The sequence below is a fragment of the Chelon labrosus genome (genome assembly GCF_963514085.1).
Source record: "Chelon labrosus genome assembly, chromosome: 1".
NCBI lineage: Eukaryota > Metazoa > Chordata > Actinopteri > Mugiliformes > Mugilidae > Chelon > Chelon labrosus.
The window spans coordinates 2,167,479-2,186,106 of NC_140337.1; the positions used below are offsets into that span (position 1 = coordinate 2,167,479).

Genomic DNA, 18,628 nt, shown 5'->3' on the forward strand with positions numbered 1-18,628 from the left:
CTCAGACGAGCATATGTGGATGCAAGTACAATATTGAGTGCAGTACACTACACGCAACATTGTTTCCCAGTGTACTGGATACTGTAACATCCATTTTGACTCATTTCTGTTCTTTGTTTTCAGAGAGTACTGGAAATGGATGCTCATGCAATACCACATGAGTTCATCTTTATAGATGAAGCTGGGTTCAACCTGGCAAAGACCAGGAGAAGGGGAAGAAACGTCATTGGCCAGAGCCATTATAGATGTTCCTGGCCAACGTGGTGGGAACATCACAATGTGCGCCACCATCTCCAATACGCATGGTGTCCTCCACCGTCATGCCAACCTTGGACCATACAACACAGCCCATATGCTCACATCTCTGGACAGACTTCACAACATTCTCATTCCACCAGAGCGTAAGAATGATGCAGACCATCAAAGAAACCGGTATGTCGTAGTGTGGGACAACGTGAGCTTTCATCGTGCAGCCCCAGTCCAAAACTGGTTTGCTGACCACCCACCATTTCTCACGCAATACATCCCACCATACTCACCATTTCTGAACCCTATAGAAGAGTTCTTTTCAGCATGGCGGTGAAAGATATACGACCAGCAGCCCTTTGTGCGCATGCTTCTTGTGCAGGCTATGGAAGAGGCATGTGATGAAGTTGATTTGGGTATGATTCAGGGATGGATAAGGCACTCAAGGCACTTCTTCCCTCGATGTCTGGCAGGAGAAGATATTGCCTGTGATGTGGACGAGGCGTTGTGGCCAGACCCAGCTGGCCGGCAGGATGCTGTCTAATTATTTTGCTTTCCTCTTTATTCATTTATTTTTTTTCTGCAATTGTATTTTTCAGCTTACTGTTTTGTGAGCATATGTTAGTTAACTCCAATGTAAATATATCTGCTGTGCATATGTTGCACTGACTTGTTTGGTGAAAAATAAAAAAATAAATATTTCAATAGCACGTGTGTGTATCTGCAAAGATTCCTGTGCATGTGAACAATCTGAAGAATTCTCTACAGTTTGAACTATGTTAGTATTATGGCAAAGCATACTAAAGATGAGAGTGCTTTTCATTATGCCCAACAGTGTGTAGTTGGTTAGACAAAAATCTGTAATACGAATAAAGTGTGTGCCATCTGGTACAAAAGTTTGATTTTGCTTGCAGTGCGTCATTTTGCGGGATTTATGAGGTATTTTGCAGTTTGGGTGTGTGGTTTGGTGAATTGTGTTAGTATTTTGATAAAATCAGCCTAGTTTGCAGAATTGTGTTTAAGGAATTGGAAAAAACTGTAAGCAGACACAGACGACTGACTGTGTATCACGAACTTACAGTCCACTTATTTCACTTCTCTGAACCCAAGCATGTCTTTGATTAAAGATCAGCTGCCGGGGCGGAATAACAAAATGAGATCTGCAAACAGATCTTAACACATGCAGGGAAGTTTCCCAGCAGTTATTGGTGCGCTTTATTCCATAAATTTTATTGCTCACAGAATTATTGTAACTGCTCCTTTATTTGGATTGAGACAGTATTCAGGTCAATGGATGAATTAATTATTTGGCAGGAATATGCTTCCTCTACCAGTCAAAGACGTTGTCTTATTATCTACGGTGAACATGAGATTATAGTAGCTCTGGATTGGCTGCCGCAGCGCCTCTAGCCTGTTACTCCACCAGTTAATCACCGCGGTAAAGCCAGCCTCCACTATGGAGAACATGGTCAGGCCAGCCCCCACGTGCGATGTCATTCATGCATCAGTAACAAATTAAATCTAATGAAAAATATAAACAAAAAATAATGACAAATTATTATTTGCAATAATTTTACACTGAATTACAATGAAAGGGTAACTAACTATAGAAATGTGGGACTGTGTCAAATTAGTCAATAAGATGTAAATAAAATCTAACATTTAAAGGAAACTCCCTGTTTCCACAGACTAATTCCACTTCCCCTTGATAGTATACAATCTCAGAATGCCACCTAGGAAATATCAGACTATTCAGATATGGAAGTTCAAAATAAGAGCCCCTTTAATTGTTTTATATTTTAGATCTTTTCCATACCAGTTCAGATTGCAATTAACAGGAAACAGCCAGTTTCTACAGACTAATTTCACTTCACCCTGATAATACACAACCTCAGGGTCCAGATTTTTACTATTTAAACTCCCCTCTGAAAGGGTTACCAGAAAAAGTACAACAGATACAACTTGTCTCTTTTCATGTTTTATTGCACACACACGTCTGTTGAACTCAGTTGGTCAATTATGTTAGTTTGGTTGTAAACCTGCAATGAAATCACCAACACGAAACCCAGAATTAACTAACAAAGTTTTACATTTTTCATGTAACATTAATTCTTGTTTTGCAACACTAACAATACTGGTTTATCATCACTGACCGTCCACTCTACCGGTCCTGATGATCAGTTCAGCTGCACCCTGCAACAAACTGCTCACACTCCACACACAGCCCATAGCTCAAGAAACAAACAAAAAAAACACCCAACAATCAAGAACACAATCACTTATAGTAATAAAGCAATAGTTACAACTGCTACTAAAGTTCAACACTCAGGAAGTCACCCAGGAAATATCAGACCATTCTGATGTGGACTTTCTGAATAAAGACCCATTAAATTGACCTATATTTAATATTAAACCGCCATCAACAGCTCTTTTCCTTAAGCATAACAACAAACACATTAAGTATTTAAGGTGAGTTAGAAAAAACATGAGTTGATCATTGTGTTATTAAAATTATATGTTCTAAAACTGAGAACTGCTACATCTAAATACATGTAGAAGATTACACAAAGAGAGGCGTGCACATACATTATATAAAAATACACATACATACTTTGTCTGTACACATTTTTACCAAAGATATTCACATACTGTCAAAAAACACAAGAGGGCAGGTGGACTGAGACACACTTTCTGGTATTAAAAACTATGCAACTCAGGTTAATCTGCATAACATCCTCTGATTGGTGAGTACTGGGTTGTTAACACAGGAGGACATCACCCAGAGATGATCTGAAATAAAATCTAAACTCCAAACTAGTAATTTAGAAACTGAAGATGATGAAACTGTATGAAATGGCTTCAAGAAAACTCCTCAAAATTCCTTTGTTCTTACCCATGGCATGACAACTGAGAATATTCACAAACCCTGAAAGGTTTTACTTTTCTTTTTAACTTCAGTTTTCATTATGGTCTCACCTTTATCATCCACCTCCATCTCTGGATAAGATGTGAAATCTCTTGGATACTGTGGTGTCGCTGTTGTCACAGTTTTGGCAGATTTTGCGTCTAGAAGAACAAATGATTTTAAAATGTGATTCCAAGAAGAACATTTAAAGAAGGGTGTTGCTGTTTTTTAATGAGTTAAACACATTTCAACCTTAATTTGAAACATAAGCTACAATCAGTTAAACTCACCAACAACTAGATGAAGAACTGAAGACTGTGTTGTCCCCTTTAACTTTGGGATGAAACATCTGTATCTTCCTGCATCTTCAAGTGTCACGTTAGTAATTTTCAGTGATATGTTGCCTTGTGTCAGGCCATCTGTGAATAACTGCGTTCTCTGCATGTATGATGAGATCTTCATGTCCAGGTCTTCTCGGAAGTCCCGGTACAGATGGACGTATCTGTCTCTGCTCAATCTGTCGTTGGGGTCAGGCTGGAGGTCAGGCTTCGACCACTCCACTGTCAGACCCTTCACACTTAACCTTGGTTGCACGTGGCACGGCAAGATGACATCATCCCCTGGGGCAGCTACGATTGGCTGAAGTGATCCGATCACTTCAAACTGACCTGAGAAAAAGGGGAAATGCTTAGCTTATTGATAACATAAAAAGACTTTCCATACATTCATGCAGATTCATATCAAACCCGGATGAACATATTTACTTGCCAAAGTGCACAAACTAATGAGATTATACACTGGTACACAGATTTATATATACAGATCTATAGCCATGATTGCTTGGCAACGATGTGTAAAGTAAGTAGCTACAACAACTGTGAAAACATAGAAATAAAATAACGCTTACATACACACACAGGGTACGTTTTTAAAAAAATAAACATTTCAATTGTTATAATTCAACAGCACAGATGAGGCTACGTGTTGTATCGACTGCGAACTTACCTTTAACGAAGGAGAAAAACAGCAAAACGTTGACGAGAATTAAACTCGATGGGAGAGAAACACTGAAGCCGAAATCCATAACGTCCATGTCAACAAGAACACGTGCGACAGTCAAACTGAGAGCAGACAGAAACTAAACACAACCATATCGGACCCCACCCCCCCACCGCCTTCTAACACAGACAACCACTCCCACTCCGCCTCGTCATTCCGATGAGCTCCTCATAGGTCATGTGATGTCATGACTCATCAGGAGGGACTAACAATTTAAAGACAAGAAAAACCTTTATTTGACCCACAAAGGGGAATACCTGCAACTGAGGAGCATTTGCTTTGCTTGCAACTTTCCTTAAAAATGAAACTAAAAGTCTGTGACAGGGCAGATTCAGGGTAGGGAAGATAGAAAGTACTGAGAATGTTTAGTCTTGGGTGTAAGGAATCACACAAATTTTCAAAAAGAAACGCACCACTGAATATTTTGTTCATTTTTACATCACCCCTCTCAATATGATTGAAAATCCTCCTGATGGGGTTCTGATTGAGGAGGTTACTTGAGGCATCTGCAGACAATCAGCAGCATGTAAGCACGGATAGGGATTATAAAAAGAAAAAAAAGAATTTTGATGTCAATCAATGGTGTCTTTCTTGTCTCATGCACTTTCACAGTCTTGACCTCAACCATGAATGCAGTAATATCAGTCCAAACAAAACTTCATTATTGTAGTCTGCAGTGAAAAACACTCAACGCAATGGGCGTATCATTAGGCGCGTTCGACTTCATGCAGATCTGTGCAGATCTGACTTGACGTGATGCATGCTGGGTTGTTCATGCTCATAGACCTCGAATATGATTGGTTAAAATGAACTTGTTCAACCCAGCATGCATCACGTCAAGTCAGATCTGCACAGATCTGCATGAAGTCGAACGCACCTACTAATTCAATTCAATTCAATTCAGTTTTAAAAAAAATAGCCCAGACTGGCATCTACATTCAAAGCACCACCCTATCAGGTGGGGCCAGAGGTAGCTCCCCGCCTTTATAGGGACTAGGCTCGTTCGACTTAATGCAGATCTGTGCAGATCTGACTTGACGTGATGCATGCTGGGATGGACGCAATGCATGCTGGGATGGACGCAATGCATACTGGGATGGACGCAATGCATACTAGTTAGAAATCCTGTCCGACTTGTGTCAGCTGGGGAGGGACTTACCACCACGTCACCATGTCACATGACCTTAAAATATCGTGGGAGTCTTCGCCTGCAGTCAGATCTTGCAGTTGCTTACCACGAACTGCACGAACGGAAACCCACCCTCGTGACGTCAGTTCAAAGACGTGATTGGGCAGTTTGGGAGGAATCTCCTCATGACGATTTTGACGTTTCTCGCTTCGTTATGTTGGAATTTGCGAAAATGAACAGAAATCGAAGGGATACCTTCTTATATGTGATTTCTGCAACAATGGTAGGCTGGCCTACTGAAAACGTTGTACATCTGACTGCAGTTCAATGCAGTGTTCATTTCTTCGATTAAACTGTAAAAAGGCATTTTTAACATGTTGGTAACAGTAGAATAAGCGGGATAATGGACTTCACTCCATTAGACTACCCGCTTGCCTCCCGATCCGAGGTGCTGCTGGTTCGAGTCCGGGCGTGTGCAGAGCTGAATCGCGCAGGTTCAACACAACGCAGGTTACATTCTAAGGCTTCGCGTTGGGCCGTTTTACCATCTAGAATGCGTGCATTAAATTTGTAGAAGTGTCATCCATTATCCTTTACTTATATCGTAGTACTGCTTCTTCAGTATCATCCTTAATTGGTTTAGTGGGTAACACGTCAGTCTGGTGATCGGCCGTCCGTAGTTCAAATCTTGTTAACGGTTAGTAGATTTTTGGGATTCTTCTTCACACCTGTCCAAAAATGAAAACAAATGGCATTTAATCTCCATCTCAATCATACCTGTCAAGTATCCCGTTTTGGCCGGGAAAGTCCCGTATTTTACCCTTCTTTCCCGCCGTCCTCCCGTATTAGTATTTTCCCGTAAATCTCCCGTATTTTAACCTGCGTTATTAAAAAATAATAATATCCCGGGCCCAGGCGGAGTAAAAAAAAAACAAAAAACATTCCCAATCTGAGCTCTGTCAGTAGCCTCGCGATAACTGCCACCTGCAGTAGCCTACTACAGGTACTGTAGGTGGCAGCTGTCGCGAGGTTAGTGTGTGACGTCAGATGATGAGTGACAACGCGAGAAAAAGTGCGGGTAGATCGCGTGCCATTGATTTTTTTTTCTTTTTAGGTGTTAGTCTAAAACATTTATCTGTCGCACCTCCAAAACAAACAGCAAGACAAACGTTCATATTTATTTATTTTTACTTTATATTCGCAACATGGCCTCCGTTCAGCGGCACACATCCGCAGCCACGCACAACTTCAACAACAACTCAAAACTACCGTCTTTCTTAAAGAGACAGTGCGATTTTTCTAAAATTTTTCTTGATAAAAATAAAAACAAAGATGGATTGAGCTTTTAACACTGTGATAACTATATATATATATATAGCCAAAAAGTGTGGGCACCCCTGATGTAAGGGATACTGGAGCTTGGTTGGCATGGTGGGACTGCTTGCAGCGGGCGCCGGAAAATTTCCCTTATTTTCAAATCCAAAACTTGACAGGTATGATCTCAATATCTTTCTGTGAATTCGTTTCATGGTTGAGTTACAGGTGCTAAACGGCTTTGGGTGTAAAAGTAAATATTCAAATAAGTAGCCTAATCAAATTGTTGTTTCATTTTTTACAAATTGAAATGATTCTAAGAATCAAAGAATCAAAACACAACTGATTGAAAAAACAGACTTCCTCCTTTTTTGAGTTTATATCTGAGGAATTCACTTTTTCCCACAATGCCCTGCTTCTACTGCTGTGAACACAAGCAGACCGGTTTATCTGATTTTCACGATACCTGAGGGGCGGTGAGTTTTTCTTAAATATTTACTCTTGACTTCCTTCCTCTTTGCGCCTGTAATTTAGCTTGTTTTTTCAAATTGAATGCATTATTAGTTTTTGTGTAGCATCAGATTTTAAATTTTCTATCTTCTTGGGACACAAAAATGTCCACTTCCAAAACACTGCTATAAAAACTTAACTGATTAACTGATTTTTTCTGCATAAATCTCTTAAACCACTTCAGCACTTTACAAAACTACCATAAATTCCATCATTTTGAGGATTTTAGCCCTTTAACCCTCTGAGGTCTATAATTGCCCGTTTTTTTACTACTTTTGATTTTACCTTATATTTCATCTTAAAAACAGTTTACCTTGCCTTGTTGCATTCATTTCAGGATAACTTCACAGGTGTGATTTTACTGTTATTTTTTCATTCTGACATACTGTATTAACACAGTGGACCTAAAACCACATAACAACATAAAATCAGATTAGGAAAAACTTAGATTTTTCACTGTGAAAACCACAAAGATATTTAACAAACCATTTTTATAACTTAGAATGCAAATCTATGCTGTAAATTTCAAAAGCTTATATGAAAATTTAGCGGCCAAAACGGCCTTTTGAAAAAGTGCAGGGGACACGTCCCCTGTGCCCCCCCCCAATTACGTCCGTGCTCCCACCGTCCTTCCACCGCATGCGAGTGTGAATTGTTGTGTAGCGCCCGCAAAGTCATAATCTCAAAACACACCTCCATACATGGCTTCCTCCGTCATCCACCCACATTCATCTCCTACTCCAATAGAAATAATCCACCAATTCCCGCGCAGTTTGAATCCGTCCTCCAGGAAGCATTTATGATGAGTGCAAGTCCCCGGTGAGTTGACCACGTAGAAGGAGAGTCCGTGGAGGAGGAAAGTGACAGCGGTCCACTTAATCCTCTCTCCTCTCGCTGGAGTTCTGTCGGCACGAACGCCGCTTGGATTTGTTTATTTCCCTGTCGGATCAGCTGTCTCTGGAGTCGGGAGATACCGTTCCAGTGGAGCAAGTCCGACTCTGACAGACTGACTGACTACTTAAAAAACTTCGGTACCGTGAGTACCCGGTGTGCATTTTTGTTTTGTATGTGCCGTTTGTTGCACCGCGACGAGAGACGCTGGTTCTATTTCGTCCCTCCTGACCGCCAGAGGCGGTGCTTTAAGCACTGGATAACTCCGCTCGCGCTAGCGCATGTCGAGTACGAATAACAACAACGTCACCTGTGACCCCTGCATGACCCCCGGGAGGCTATATCTTCCGGTGTCAGCAGGTGATCAGCTCCTTCATTCTTCTCGTGACCGCGCGTTGAGGTGTACGTAAGTAGAGTATAGCCATTCAATTGTACTGGTATGGTTATCACTGGCGTGCTGCTGGCTTTGTGCAGTCTCGTGCCTCTGTAGCGGGAGTAACGGGCAGACGCTCGTCCTCCCAGAGGCTGTCGCCAGCGATTTGCACGCTGTATGTTTACCTGCTCTGTAAAGTTGGCTGGCTGGTTTGGTGGCGTTTCCGCACCTCACCTTCCAGCATTGCATACAACTTTACTAGCAGGATGATGCTGTTTTATGCTAATCTCTGCTTGTTTTGTGTTCTCTCTTTAGTGTTCACAGTATTATTGAAGGATTCAACTGTGTTATTGAGGTAGGGTTCAGCCCCTCTTCAAGCTCAGTTGGGTGTTAAAAAAAAAAAAAAAAAAGTTAAACTACTGACCTTGTTGGTGAAGGTTGCGCACCTGCCCCCTCTCCCAACTTGGCTTGGCGTTTCAAGGTGTTGGCGTTTCCGTCCCGGCAACGTGACACTTTGTGTTCTTTTTTGTGTCTTTTTTGTATTTTTCTTGGCTACCTCTCCATCCGGTCCCGGATGGAGCATGCTTGTAGCAACTGTATGGCGTCCCTGGAGCCTGAGGATGGCCATGATCGGTGTGTGTCCTGTCTTGGCATGGATCACCTGCGGGAGGCCATCACAGATGAAGCCTGCATAAATTGTGCCATCATGCCAAGATCAGTAAGGCTGGCCAGGCTGGCCCAACTGGACCCACTATCTTGCCTGCCTTCATTCCAGTCTGGGGGGGCGGATTCCTGTCGGGATGCACAGAAGAGGTCTGCCTCACGGGGTGTGGATGGTGTCCCCGCAGGAAAACGACGGAGGAAGACAGACGATCAGCTCTCCTCTAAGGTTGACCGTCTGGCAGCTGATATGGAGGAGATGAAGGCACTTCTTCTTGGCCTGCAGCCTGCTGGTAGGATGCCACATGCTGCTGGTGCAGCTGTTCAGGGGTCACCGCTGCCAGTGGACGATGCCATCTCCATTGCAGCTTCGTCCAGCCAGTTTAATGATTCCCAGGCTGAGTTGGCGACTCCGACGGCGGCGGGCTCCTCACATTCTTCAGCCTCGGGTTCCCGGCGGGGCTCTGAGGACTCTTCCATGGAGGCAATCATCCGAGCTGCCCTGGCGCGCCTGCAGCTTGATCCTCCGAGTGAGCAAAAGGCTCCTAGCGCTTTCTACAGGCGCAACCCCCCAACGGCGAAGACTTTGGTGCCACACTCTCCTGATTTTTTGAAGGAGCTGCACTCCTGCTGGGGAGACACGTCAGCCCTCACCAGGCCAGGGTCGGACGAGCGGGCCTTAGCCGCCATGGAGGGTGCTGAGACAGTTGGCCTTCTCCACATGCCATCGGTGGAGCCTGCAATTGCTGCCCTGATCGTGTCTCCGGATGAGGCAATGAAGTCGGATCCCCGGTGTCCTTCTGCCCAGTGTAAAGTCACGGATGATTACGTCTGTAAAGCTTACAACACGGCAGCGCGCATCGGCCGCCTTGGAAACACCCTATCCCACTTCCTTCTGGCTCTCTCGACTTCTCTGCAGGGGGCTCAGGTGGATGACTCCGTCCGTGACATCTGCGATGCCTCAGTGCAGACTTTTGCCTGCCAGACGAGAGAATTGGGTCGACTCATGTCCACGCTCGTCCACACTCGTCGACACGTCTGGCTGGCCCAATCACCCCTGACGGAGGCCTGACTCGTAGGGCCCTTCGCAGGGTGCCGGCGACACCTGGTGAGCTGTTTGGCTCTGCAGCGTTGGATGCACTGGACCGCACGGCTGAGGCCAATGAGACCAGGAGGCGGCTTGCAGGCCTGCATAAGAGAACGCCTACCTCCAGCGGGCCGAGGGCTTTTCCATCTGCTCCCCCACGTCCTCCACAGCTGCCTCCCCGGGGTGGTCGGCGGCCGTCGCGACGGGATGCAAAGAAGCCGGCGGATGACTTTCGCTCAACCGTGCGACGCTCACCTCGTCAGCAGCAGGCCTCCAAGCCCGACCGCCGTTCTTCCGGTTCCTTCGGGGCCCGGGGGCAGCGGCGCTAGAGCCACGGGGCCGGTTGTTGGATGCTTTTCCCAGCAGCAGCTCAGCCACTGGGCTGCCTGCTGTTCAGATCCCTGGGTAGTTTCCACCTTGACCCGGGGCTACAAATTGCAATTCCGACACCGGCCCCCTGCCTTCGGCCGGGTGAGGATGACCTCTATCGGCGACCCTGCCAAGGCCCAGACCTTAACCCAGGAGCTGTCGACCCTCCTGGACAAGGGTGCCATCGTACCGGTGGACCCCCTCCTTCATCCCGGGGGGTTCTACTCGACGTACTTCCTGGTCGGCAAGAAGGATGGCGGACTTCGACCCATCCTGGACCTGCGAGGCCTGAACAGGTACTTAAAAGTTCTGCCGTTCCACATGCTGACTGTAGCAGATGTTCAGCGTGTAGTCAGCCCCAACGAGTGGTTCACTTCCATAGATCTCAAAGATGCATACTTCCATGTCCCAATCGCTGCTCATCATCAGGCCTTTCTGAGGTTTGCCTTCCAGGGCCACCATTACCAGTTCAGGGTGCCCCCCTTTGGGCTCTCCCTGTCTCCAAGGGTGTTTACCCGCTGTGTTGCAGCGGCCTTGGCACCTCTGCAGGCGGGGGGCATGAAGATCCTGCCTTACCTCGACGACTGGTTGGTGTGTGCGCCTTCCCGGGCCCAGGTGATTCGGGACACCAACCGTCTTCTGTCGCATGTGTCCCGACTGGGCCTCAGGGTCAACATTGCAAAAAGTTGCCTGGTTCCCACTCAGCGGGCTGCCTATTTGGGTCTGGTTCTGGATTCAGTTGCCATGAAGGCCTACCTGTCAGAGAAGCGCGTGAACGACATCCTCCAGCTCCTTCCTTCCTTCAAGAGGGGCAGGCGGCTGCCTTACATTCAGTTCCTGCAGCTTCTGGGCAAACTGACGGCCGCATCGACTGCCATACCTTCCGGCCTGTTGCTGCTCCGCCCGCTTCAAATGTGGCTGAACAGCTTCCGTCTGGACCAGAGGCTTCACAAGCACGAGCTCATCAGAGTGTCTCGGGTGTGTGTCCGCGCCCTGGAGCCATGGCAGGACAGGGCGTTCCTACTGGGGGGTGCGCCTCTGGGGGTCCTTCCTTCATTCCGAGAGACGGTTGCAACAGATGCGTCCCAGTTAGGATGGGGTGCAGTTTGGCGTGGCAGATCCGCCCAAGGACGTTGGTCTCGTCGGGACTGCACACGGCACATCAATGTGCTGGAGCTGCGGGCTGTCCACCTGGCACTCCAGCATTTTCTACAGCACCTGCAGGGGAAACATGTGCTGGTTCAGTCAGACAACAAGGCAGTGGTCTCCCAGATCAACCATCAGGGGAGCACCAAGTCGGCACAACTGTTGCAGGTGTCCCAGCGCCTGCTGACATGGGCCACGCCCCGTTTCTTGGCAGCATAACCTGATAGACAATGCTACCGTAGGGAGCCAGCGGTTGGTGTCTCTATTTCTGAGGGGGGCATTGAGGCTGCGGCCCTCTGTCCCCCCCAGGGTTCCAGCGTGGGACCTCTCCCTGGTGCTGGAGGCCCTGTCTTCTTCGCCCTTTGAACCTCTCGCCCGGGCTGACCTCAAGTGGCTGTCATTAAAGACAGCCTTTCTTCTGGCTATCACCTCAGCGAAACGGGTGGGGGAGTTACATGCTTTGTCTGTCAGCGAGTCCTGCCTGCGTTGGGGGCCTGAAGGGTCAGGAGTGACCCTGTGGCCTAATGTTGCGTTTCTGCCGAAGACCTTGCCCCGTGGCCATGTCAACCGTCCTATCCACCTGGCGCGATTTGATCCCCCAGTGGCTGATGATGGGTTGCGTGTTTTGTGTCCTGTGCGGGCCCTGGTTGCCTATATCAGTGCCACTGCACACGTGCGGCAGACAGAACAGTTGTTTGTTTGCTATGGGGGGCATAACAGGGGTTGTGCCCTCTCCAAACAGCGCCTTTCCCATTGGATTGTGGACACCATCTCTTGTGCTTACAGGGTCAACGGTCGAGCGTTGCCGGCGGGGGTCAGATGCCACTCCACACGTGGTGTCTCCACGTCCTGGGCTGCCCTGAGGGGCGTACCCCTGGATGACATCTGTGCAGCAGCTTCTTGGTCTTCGCCCGGTACTTTTCATCAATATTACCGGCTTAATGTGGCCGCTCCCCACCCGCTGGGCGTGGTCCTTTGCCCTGGGTCTTCAACCCCTCATTACTAGGTGGGTTGTGGGATTCTTCATGACACTGTTGGTATATGTCATCCAGTGCTTAAAGCACCGCCTCTGGCGGTCAGGAGGGACGAAATAGAACGAAAGTTACGATGTAACTACGGTTCTATGAGTCCCGGATGACCGCCAGAGCGCTCTGTCACTCAGAATCCTTGCGCGCTCACGTGAAGATTTTGGGAGCTGATCACCTGCTGACACCGGAAGATATAGCCTCCCGGGGGTCATGCAGGGGTCACAGGTGACGTTGTTGTTATTCGTACTCGACATGCGCTAGCGCAAGCGGAGTTATCCAGTGCTTAAAGCACCGCCTCTGGCGGTCATCCGGGACTCATAGAACCGTAGTTACATCGTAACTTTCGTTATTTTGAGTTGTTTCCTTATTTTGTGTTGGAGCAGCGGTAAAACCCGGAGCGGACATTTGAGTTCTTGTTTTGTGGGGGCGCATGTACTGGACTGAACTGTGATTTTGCGTAAAACCCGAAACAGACTTTCCCAACCGGACTGAACTGGAACTAAGAGACGGACTAAGGCGCACCCCCTTTTTTGTTTGTTTGTTTTGGCACTGTTGATCATAAGTGTGAAATACATGGTGAAAAACACATTGCTGGGTTGGTTGATTGCTTTTGTGCTTTACGGATGTATTTGATCTGCCTGGTTATTATTTTGTGTGGGTTGACTATTTTTTTTTGTTCTGTTTTATTTTACGTTGTCAGACTTGACTCTGACTGGCACCCCAACATTACAACAAGTCAAACCCGCTACAGTTGTCTGTCTCTGTCTTTGTGATTGCGTGGTGACCTGCCCTGGGGATTTCCCTATTTCTTTCTCAGTCGATATGGTTTGTGTTTAGTTTGTATCTGCTCAGTTTGACTGTCGCACGTTGTCTTGCTGACATGGGTATTCAGCATTTCAGCTCCAGTGTTTCTTTAATTCTCGTCAACGTTTTGCTGTTTTTCTCCTTCGTTAAAGGTAAGTTTGCAGTCTATACAACACGTAGCCTCATCTGTGTTGTTGAATTCTAACAATTTAAATGTTTATTTTGTTAAAAACGTACCCCGTGTGTGTATGTAAGCCTTATTTTATTTGTTTCACTGTTGTTGTAGCTACATTGGATTGGTTGGAGACGTACTTTACACATAGTTGCCAAGTAACCACGGCCAGTATAGATCTAAAATCTGTGTATCGGTGTATAATCTCTTTTGTTTGATATGATATAATTGAAATCATCTGTGCATGTGTTCATCTTCATGAAGATTATAGTACTCAGCATTAGTTTCAAATAACTGAGAGAGCTGTTTATTCATTTTAACTTTTTGAGGATGTGGTTTGTAGCACTGATGTTTAATTCAATCCATCTTAACAGCACTACAAATTACATCGTTCGAAATGATCCTCCATCGAATTACCACCGGGCGGCACAGTGGCGAGGTAGTTAGCACTGATGCCTCACAGCAAGAAGGTCACCGGTTCGAAATCCATGGGCCGGCTGGCCTTTCTGTGTGGAGTTTGCATGTTCTCCCTGTGTCTGCGTGGGTTCTCTCCGGGTACTCCGGCTTCCTCCCACAGTCCAAAGACATGCTCATTAGGTTAATTGGTGATTCTAAATTGGCTGTAGGTGTGAATGTGAGTGTGAATGGTTGTCTGTCTCTGGTGACCTGTCCAGGGTGTACCCTGCCTCTCGCCCGATGACAGCTGGGATAGGCTCCAGCAGACCCCCGCGACCCTTAACAGGACCAAGCGGGTATAGAAGATGAATGAATGAATGAATTGCCACCTTTCTGACACTGTTTCAACATCTTCTGAACATTAGAACAGCCACGAAGGACGATTTAATGCACAACTGTTGTATTAGAATATTTGTTTTCACCAGTGTACTTAATATTTTGTCAGTGTGTATGTTTAGTGTTCTTTTTAAGATTTGTTTTATTATTATTATTTTGTAATAGTACTAAGTTTCAATTAACTGTAATAATGATCTTTTTAAATTCTATTTAAAAGAGTATGTTCTATTCTATTTAAGGCAATTGAAGTGATAGAAAAGTAGTTTCTGGGAAAGTCCATCAGTGTGTGTTTATACCACAGCTGTTACAGTATTTCTGTATAAAGTCTGATTCAGTTTAGAGCTCAGTAAGGTGATGAGACACAGCCAATAAATAAAATACAGATGTTAACACAAGTTAACTCTGTTCGTCTAGAGTTAAACTATAGTATATGAACGATCTTCAGCTCGTCTTGACTAGTCTAGACCTTAATTTATGTCCATAAAGTAGAAGCAGATCAATGGCGTAAGGTGGTGAGATCAGGATATGTTGTTGGAGCTGAAGTGGCACACCATTGTCTACTTTTCAATCTCAGCGTCTCTCAAAAGTTGTGCATGAATGTATGGAAAGTCTTTTTATGTTATCAATAAGCTAAGTATTTCCCCTTTTTCTCAGGTCAGTTTGAAGTGATCGGATCACTTCAGCCAATCGTAGCTGCCCCAGGGGATGATGTCATCTTGCCGTGTCACGTGCAACCGAGGTTAAATGTGAAGGGTCTGACAGTGGAGTGGTCGAAGCCTGACGTCCAGCCTGACCCCAACAACAGACTGAGCAGAGACAGATACGTCCATCTGTACCGGGCCTTACGAGAAGACCTGGACATGAAGATCTCATCATACATGCAGAGAACGCAGTTATTCACGGATGGCCTGACACAAGGCAACATATCGCTGAAAATTACTAATGTGACGCTTGAAGATGCAGGAAGATACAGATGTTTCATCCCAAAGTTAAAGGGGACAACACAGTCTTCATTTCTTCATCTAGTTGTTGGTGAGTTTAACTGATTGTAGCTTATGTCCAAATTAAGGTTGAAATGTGTTTAAAAAACAGCAACACCCTTCTTTAAATGTTCTTCTCGGAATCACATTTTAAAATCGTTTGTTTTTCTAGACGCAAAATCTGCCAAAACTGTGACAACAGCGACACCACAGCATCCAAGAGATTTCACATCTTATCCAGAGATGGAGGCGGATGATAAAGGTGAGGCAATAACGAAAACTGAAGTTAAAAAGAAAAGGAAAAGCTTTTCGGGGTTTGTGAATATTCTATGTTGTCATGGCATCTCTAACAACAAAGCAGTTTTTGGGAGCTTTCTTGAAGCCGTTTCATCATCTTTAGTTTCTAAATTACTAGTTTGGCGTTTAGATTTTATTTCAGATCATCTCTGGGTGGTGTCCTTGTGTTAACAACCCAGTACTCACCAATCAGAGGATGTTATGCAGATTAACCTGAGATGCATCGTTTTGAATACCAGAAAGTGTGTCTCAGTCCACCTGCCCTGTTTTTTTTTATCACTGGTAACTCCCCACCAGTCGTTTTCTATCAGTGTTTACTGTCTGCATAACTCTGGGACTTTTAGGATTAAACTCACTACTGGATTCTTATTAAAGCTGACTCATGTTCATGTTGTGTGTCTGGAGGTATCCAGTCACAGTCAGTCTCACCTCTGTTTGGTTTCATCCATCAGGAGGTTTGATCCGTCGGAGCAGACTCATCCCACTCGTAGTATTCTCTGTCTTCTTGATCCTCAGTGTTGGAGTCGGAGGCTACACCATGTCAAAGTGTCGAAAAAAGAAAGTGAGTCAGAGGTTTATATTTTTCATTTTGTCCACTTACCTCATAGACCTCTTGTGAGGCAGTTGACTAATTATTCCTTTTCTTTAATCCCCTGCAGCTCGCGAAAGGACCACCAATCTAGGTGCCTCACTCAAAGGAATACTGGTAGAAGTTGTTGAAAGAGAGAAGAACTCTACAGCCCTCCTGGCCATCCTGAACCGGAAATTAAATGAGGATTCAAAGTTTCAATTCCTTGAACCGACGACAGGGGTTCAGATGATTGGTCAGGTCAGATGAAGTCGACCTCTTCAGTTGAAGTCTGCGCGTCATGGAAAAGTATTGATTTCAGAATATGGAAACAAAGAAATCTTTTACCTCAGCTTACCGAAGTTTGTATTAGTACAACAATATGGTATTATACATTAGACACCTTAGTCATCCTTCTAAATGAACTGCTGGCTCAGTCACATTATAGTTGGAGAATTACAGTCTCTTCACTCTGTTAACTAATTTAGATTTGAGTTCTGAAAAAAGTTTATTTTATTTTCTATTTAAAATGTTATGTCAAAGACTTTTCTTTGAAATGTTATTGTTGATGATCTTTTGATGATACTACCTTTTGATACCACCTTTTTTTTAACTTTGCACTTTATTTACTGAGTGTTTCAGGCCGAGTTTTGTAAAGCGTCTTGAGATGATACTGTTATTGACACTGTATACATAAAATTTAATTGAGTTGAATTTGAATGCTTCACAGCTGGATGTGGTTAATTCTTGCAAATGATTGCAGGGCCGGTTTTTGCTATGGGCACGAGCGCCCTCAAAAAAAAAACTCAAAACAAAACATGCCAGTTTTCTACACTACAGCTCATTTCCATGTCAAGTTAGTGGAGTGGGCGCTGGGGCGCCCTCATTGTCACGTCAACTTGCTGCTGAGAGTCATACAGGTATACAGTCAATGGTTGTGTGTGTCAGTAGAGGCAAGGGGGAGCTGGGCAGGGGATCAACTTGCGACTGCAGTGGTTGGCAAGGGGGAGGGGGGCGAGGGATCGACTGATCCCAGGCCGCACAACACAAACTGCTTCCAAATAAATTGTATTTCATTCCTAAAATATGCCCAGGGCGTAAATCTAGCCAGGACTGCCTCTTTGATGGGGTTCTGATTGAGGTGGTTATGTGAGGCATCTGCAGACAATTAGCAGTACGTAAGCACGGATAGGGATTAGAAAAAGAAAGAATTTTGAGGTCAATCAGTGGTGTCTTTCTTGTCTCATGCACTTTCACAGTCTTGACCTCAACCATGAATGCAGTAATACCAGTCCAAACAAAATTTCATTATTGTGGTCTGCAGTGAAAAACACTTAATGCAATGGGCGTATCATTAAGTCTTCTTTAGCATTCGGTAGGCCATCCTCAGAAATCCAGTTCTTCTGGCTACAAATGTCACGTAAAGGTTACATAATAAAAAAGAAAACAGACATGTTAACCACACAGCATTAATACTAGGGGTGGGAATCTCTTGGCACCTCACGATTCGATTCGATTCCGATTCAGAGGTCAACGATTCGATTCTAAAACGATTATCGATTAATCGATTAACGATTAATTGATTTTTTTTTTTTTTTTTTTTAATGTACATTTCCATGCGTGACTTTAAATTTTGTGATATATATATACACACACACACACATATTTTAGTTTGGTCAGATTCTTAAATATGAGTTTGCTACTCAGAATTTGCAAATCATTTCCTACTATTGTGTTGATCATTAGAGAAAGAAAAACAGATGAATTACCTTCTCTAATTTTTTTTAGTATTTACCTTACAAACGGTGAAAGTCTTGTCGATCTTTCCTCCATCCTCAAAAAATCCAAAATGCTGCCATACGTCAGCCTTTAAAGAAGCCGGTGCAAGTCTTATGACTGTGTCTCAAATGGCGTACTTTCGTCAGTACACTTCGATATCATGCACTATGAGCACTATGCACTTACGTCCATAGTGCGTAATTTTCAAAAAGGTATTATCAGAGAACGTCTAATATGGGGAGAAGTGCCACTCTCACTGAACTTCCGGGTTCTGAACTGTTGCAGTTCCACTCTGATTCCATATGAGGGCGCTCTCAGGACGAGTGCAGAATGAATGGCAGTCTATGGAGCAGTACCCCTCAAAATCCACTTTTCTCAGGATATAATTTTTTGTGCAGTAATTTGAATATTGAATTTGAAAGGAGTTGCAAAGAAATGACACACTGCTGGGTGTTAGATTTTTTAGAGTCACTTATTTTGCTTTAAAAAGTATTTTAAAATGTCAGTGACGTCATACAC

The 18,628-nt window shown here is 44.8% G+C and overlaps 1 protein-coding gene across 1 annotated transcript; it reads right to left on the minus strand.

Annotated features, from left to right (window-relative positions):
* Window positions 1-2,291: 2,291 nt before the first annotated feature.
* Window positions 2,292-18,628, minus strand: LOC311486661 (myelin-oligodendrocyte glycoprotein-like). Its single transcript, XM_084542606.1, has 4 exons — window positions 16,192-18,628; window positions 3,442-3,819; window positions 3,223-3,312; window positions 2,292-2,477 (listed from the first exon to the last, which is right to left on the minus strand). Exons 1-4 carry the CDS (start codon window positions 16,205-16,207, stop codon window positions 2,392-2,394), a joined length of 570 nt encoding a protein of 189 aa, XP_084398732.1. The 5' UTR covers window positions 16,208-18,628; the 3' UTR covers window positions 2,292-2,391.

What these genes read in the sequence shown, in the direction of transcription:
- LOC311486661 (XM_084542606.1), bottom strand. An exon ending in AGTTCTTCATCTAGTTGTTG is followed by an intron (nt 3,313 to 3,441) that starts GTGAGTTTAACT and finishes TTGTTCTTCTAG; the next exon opens with ACGCAAAATCTGCCAAAACT. An exon ending in GATGGAGGTGGATGATAAAG is followed by an intron (nt 2,478 to 3,222) that starts GTGAGACCATAA and finishes TTGTTTCTTGAG; the next exon opens with CTATGGGCTGTGTGTGGAGT.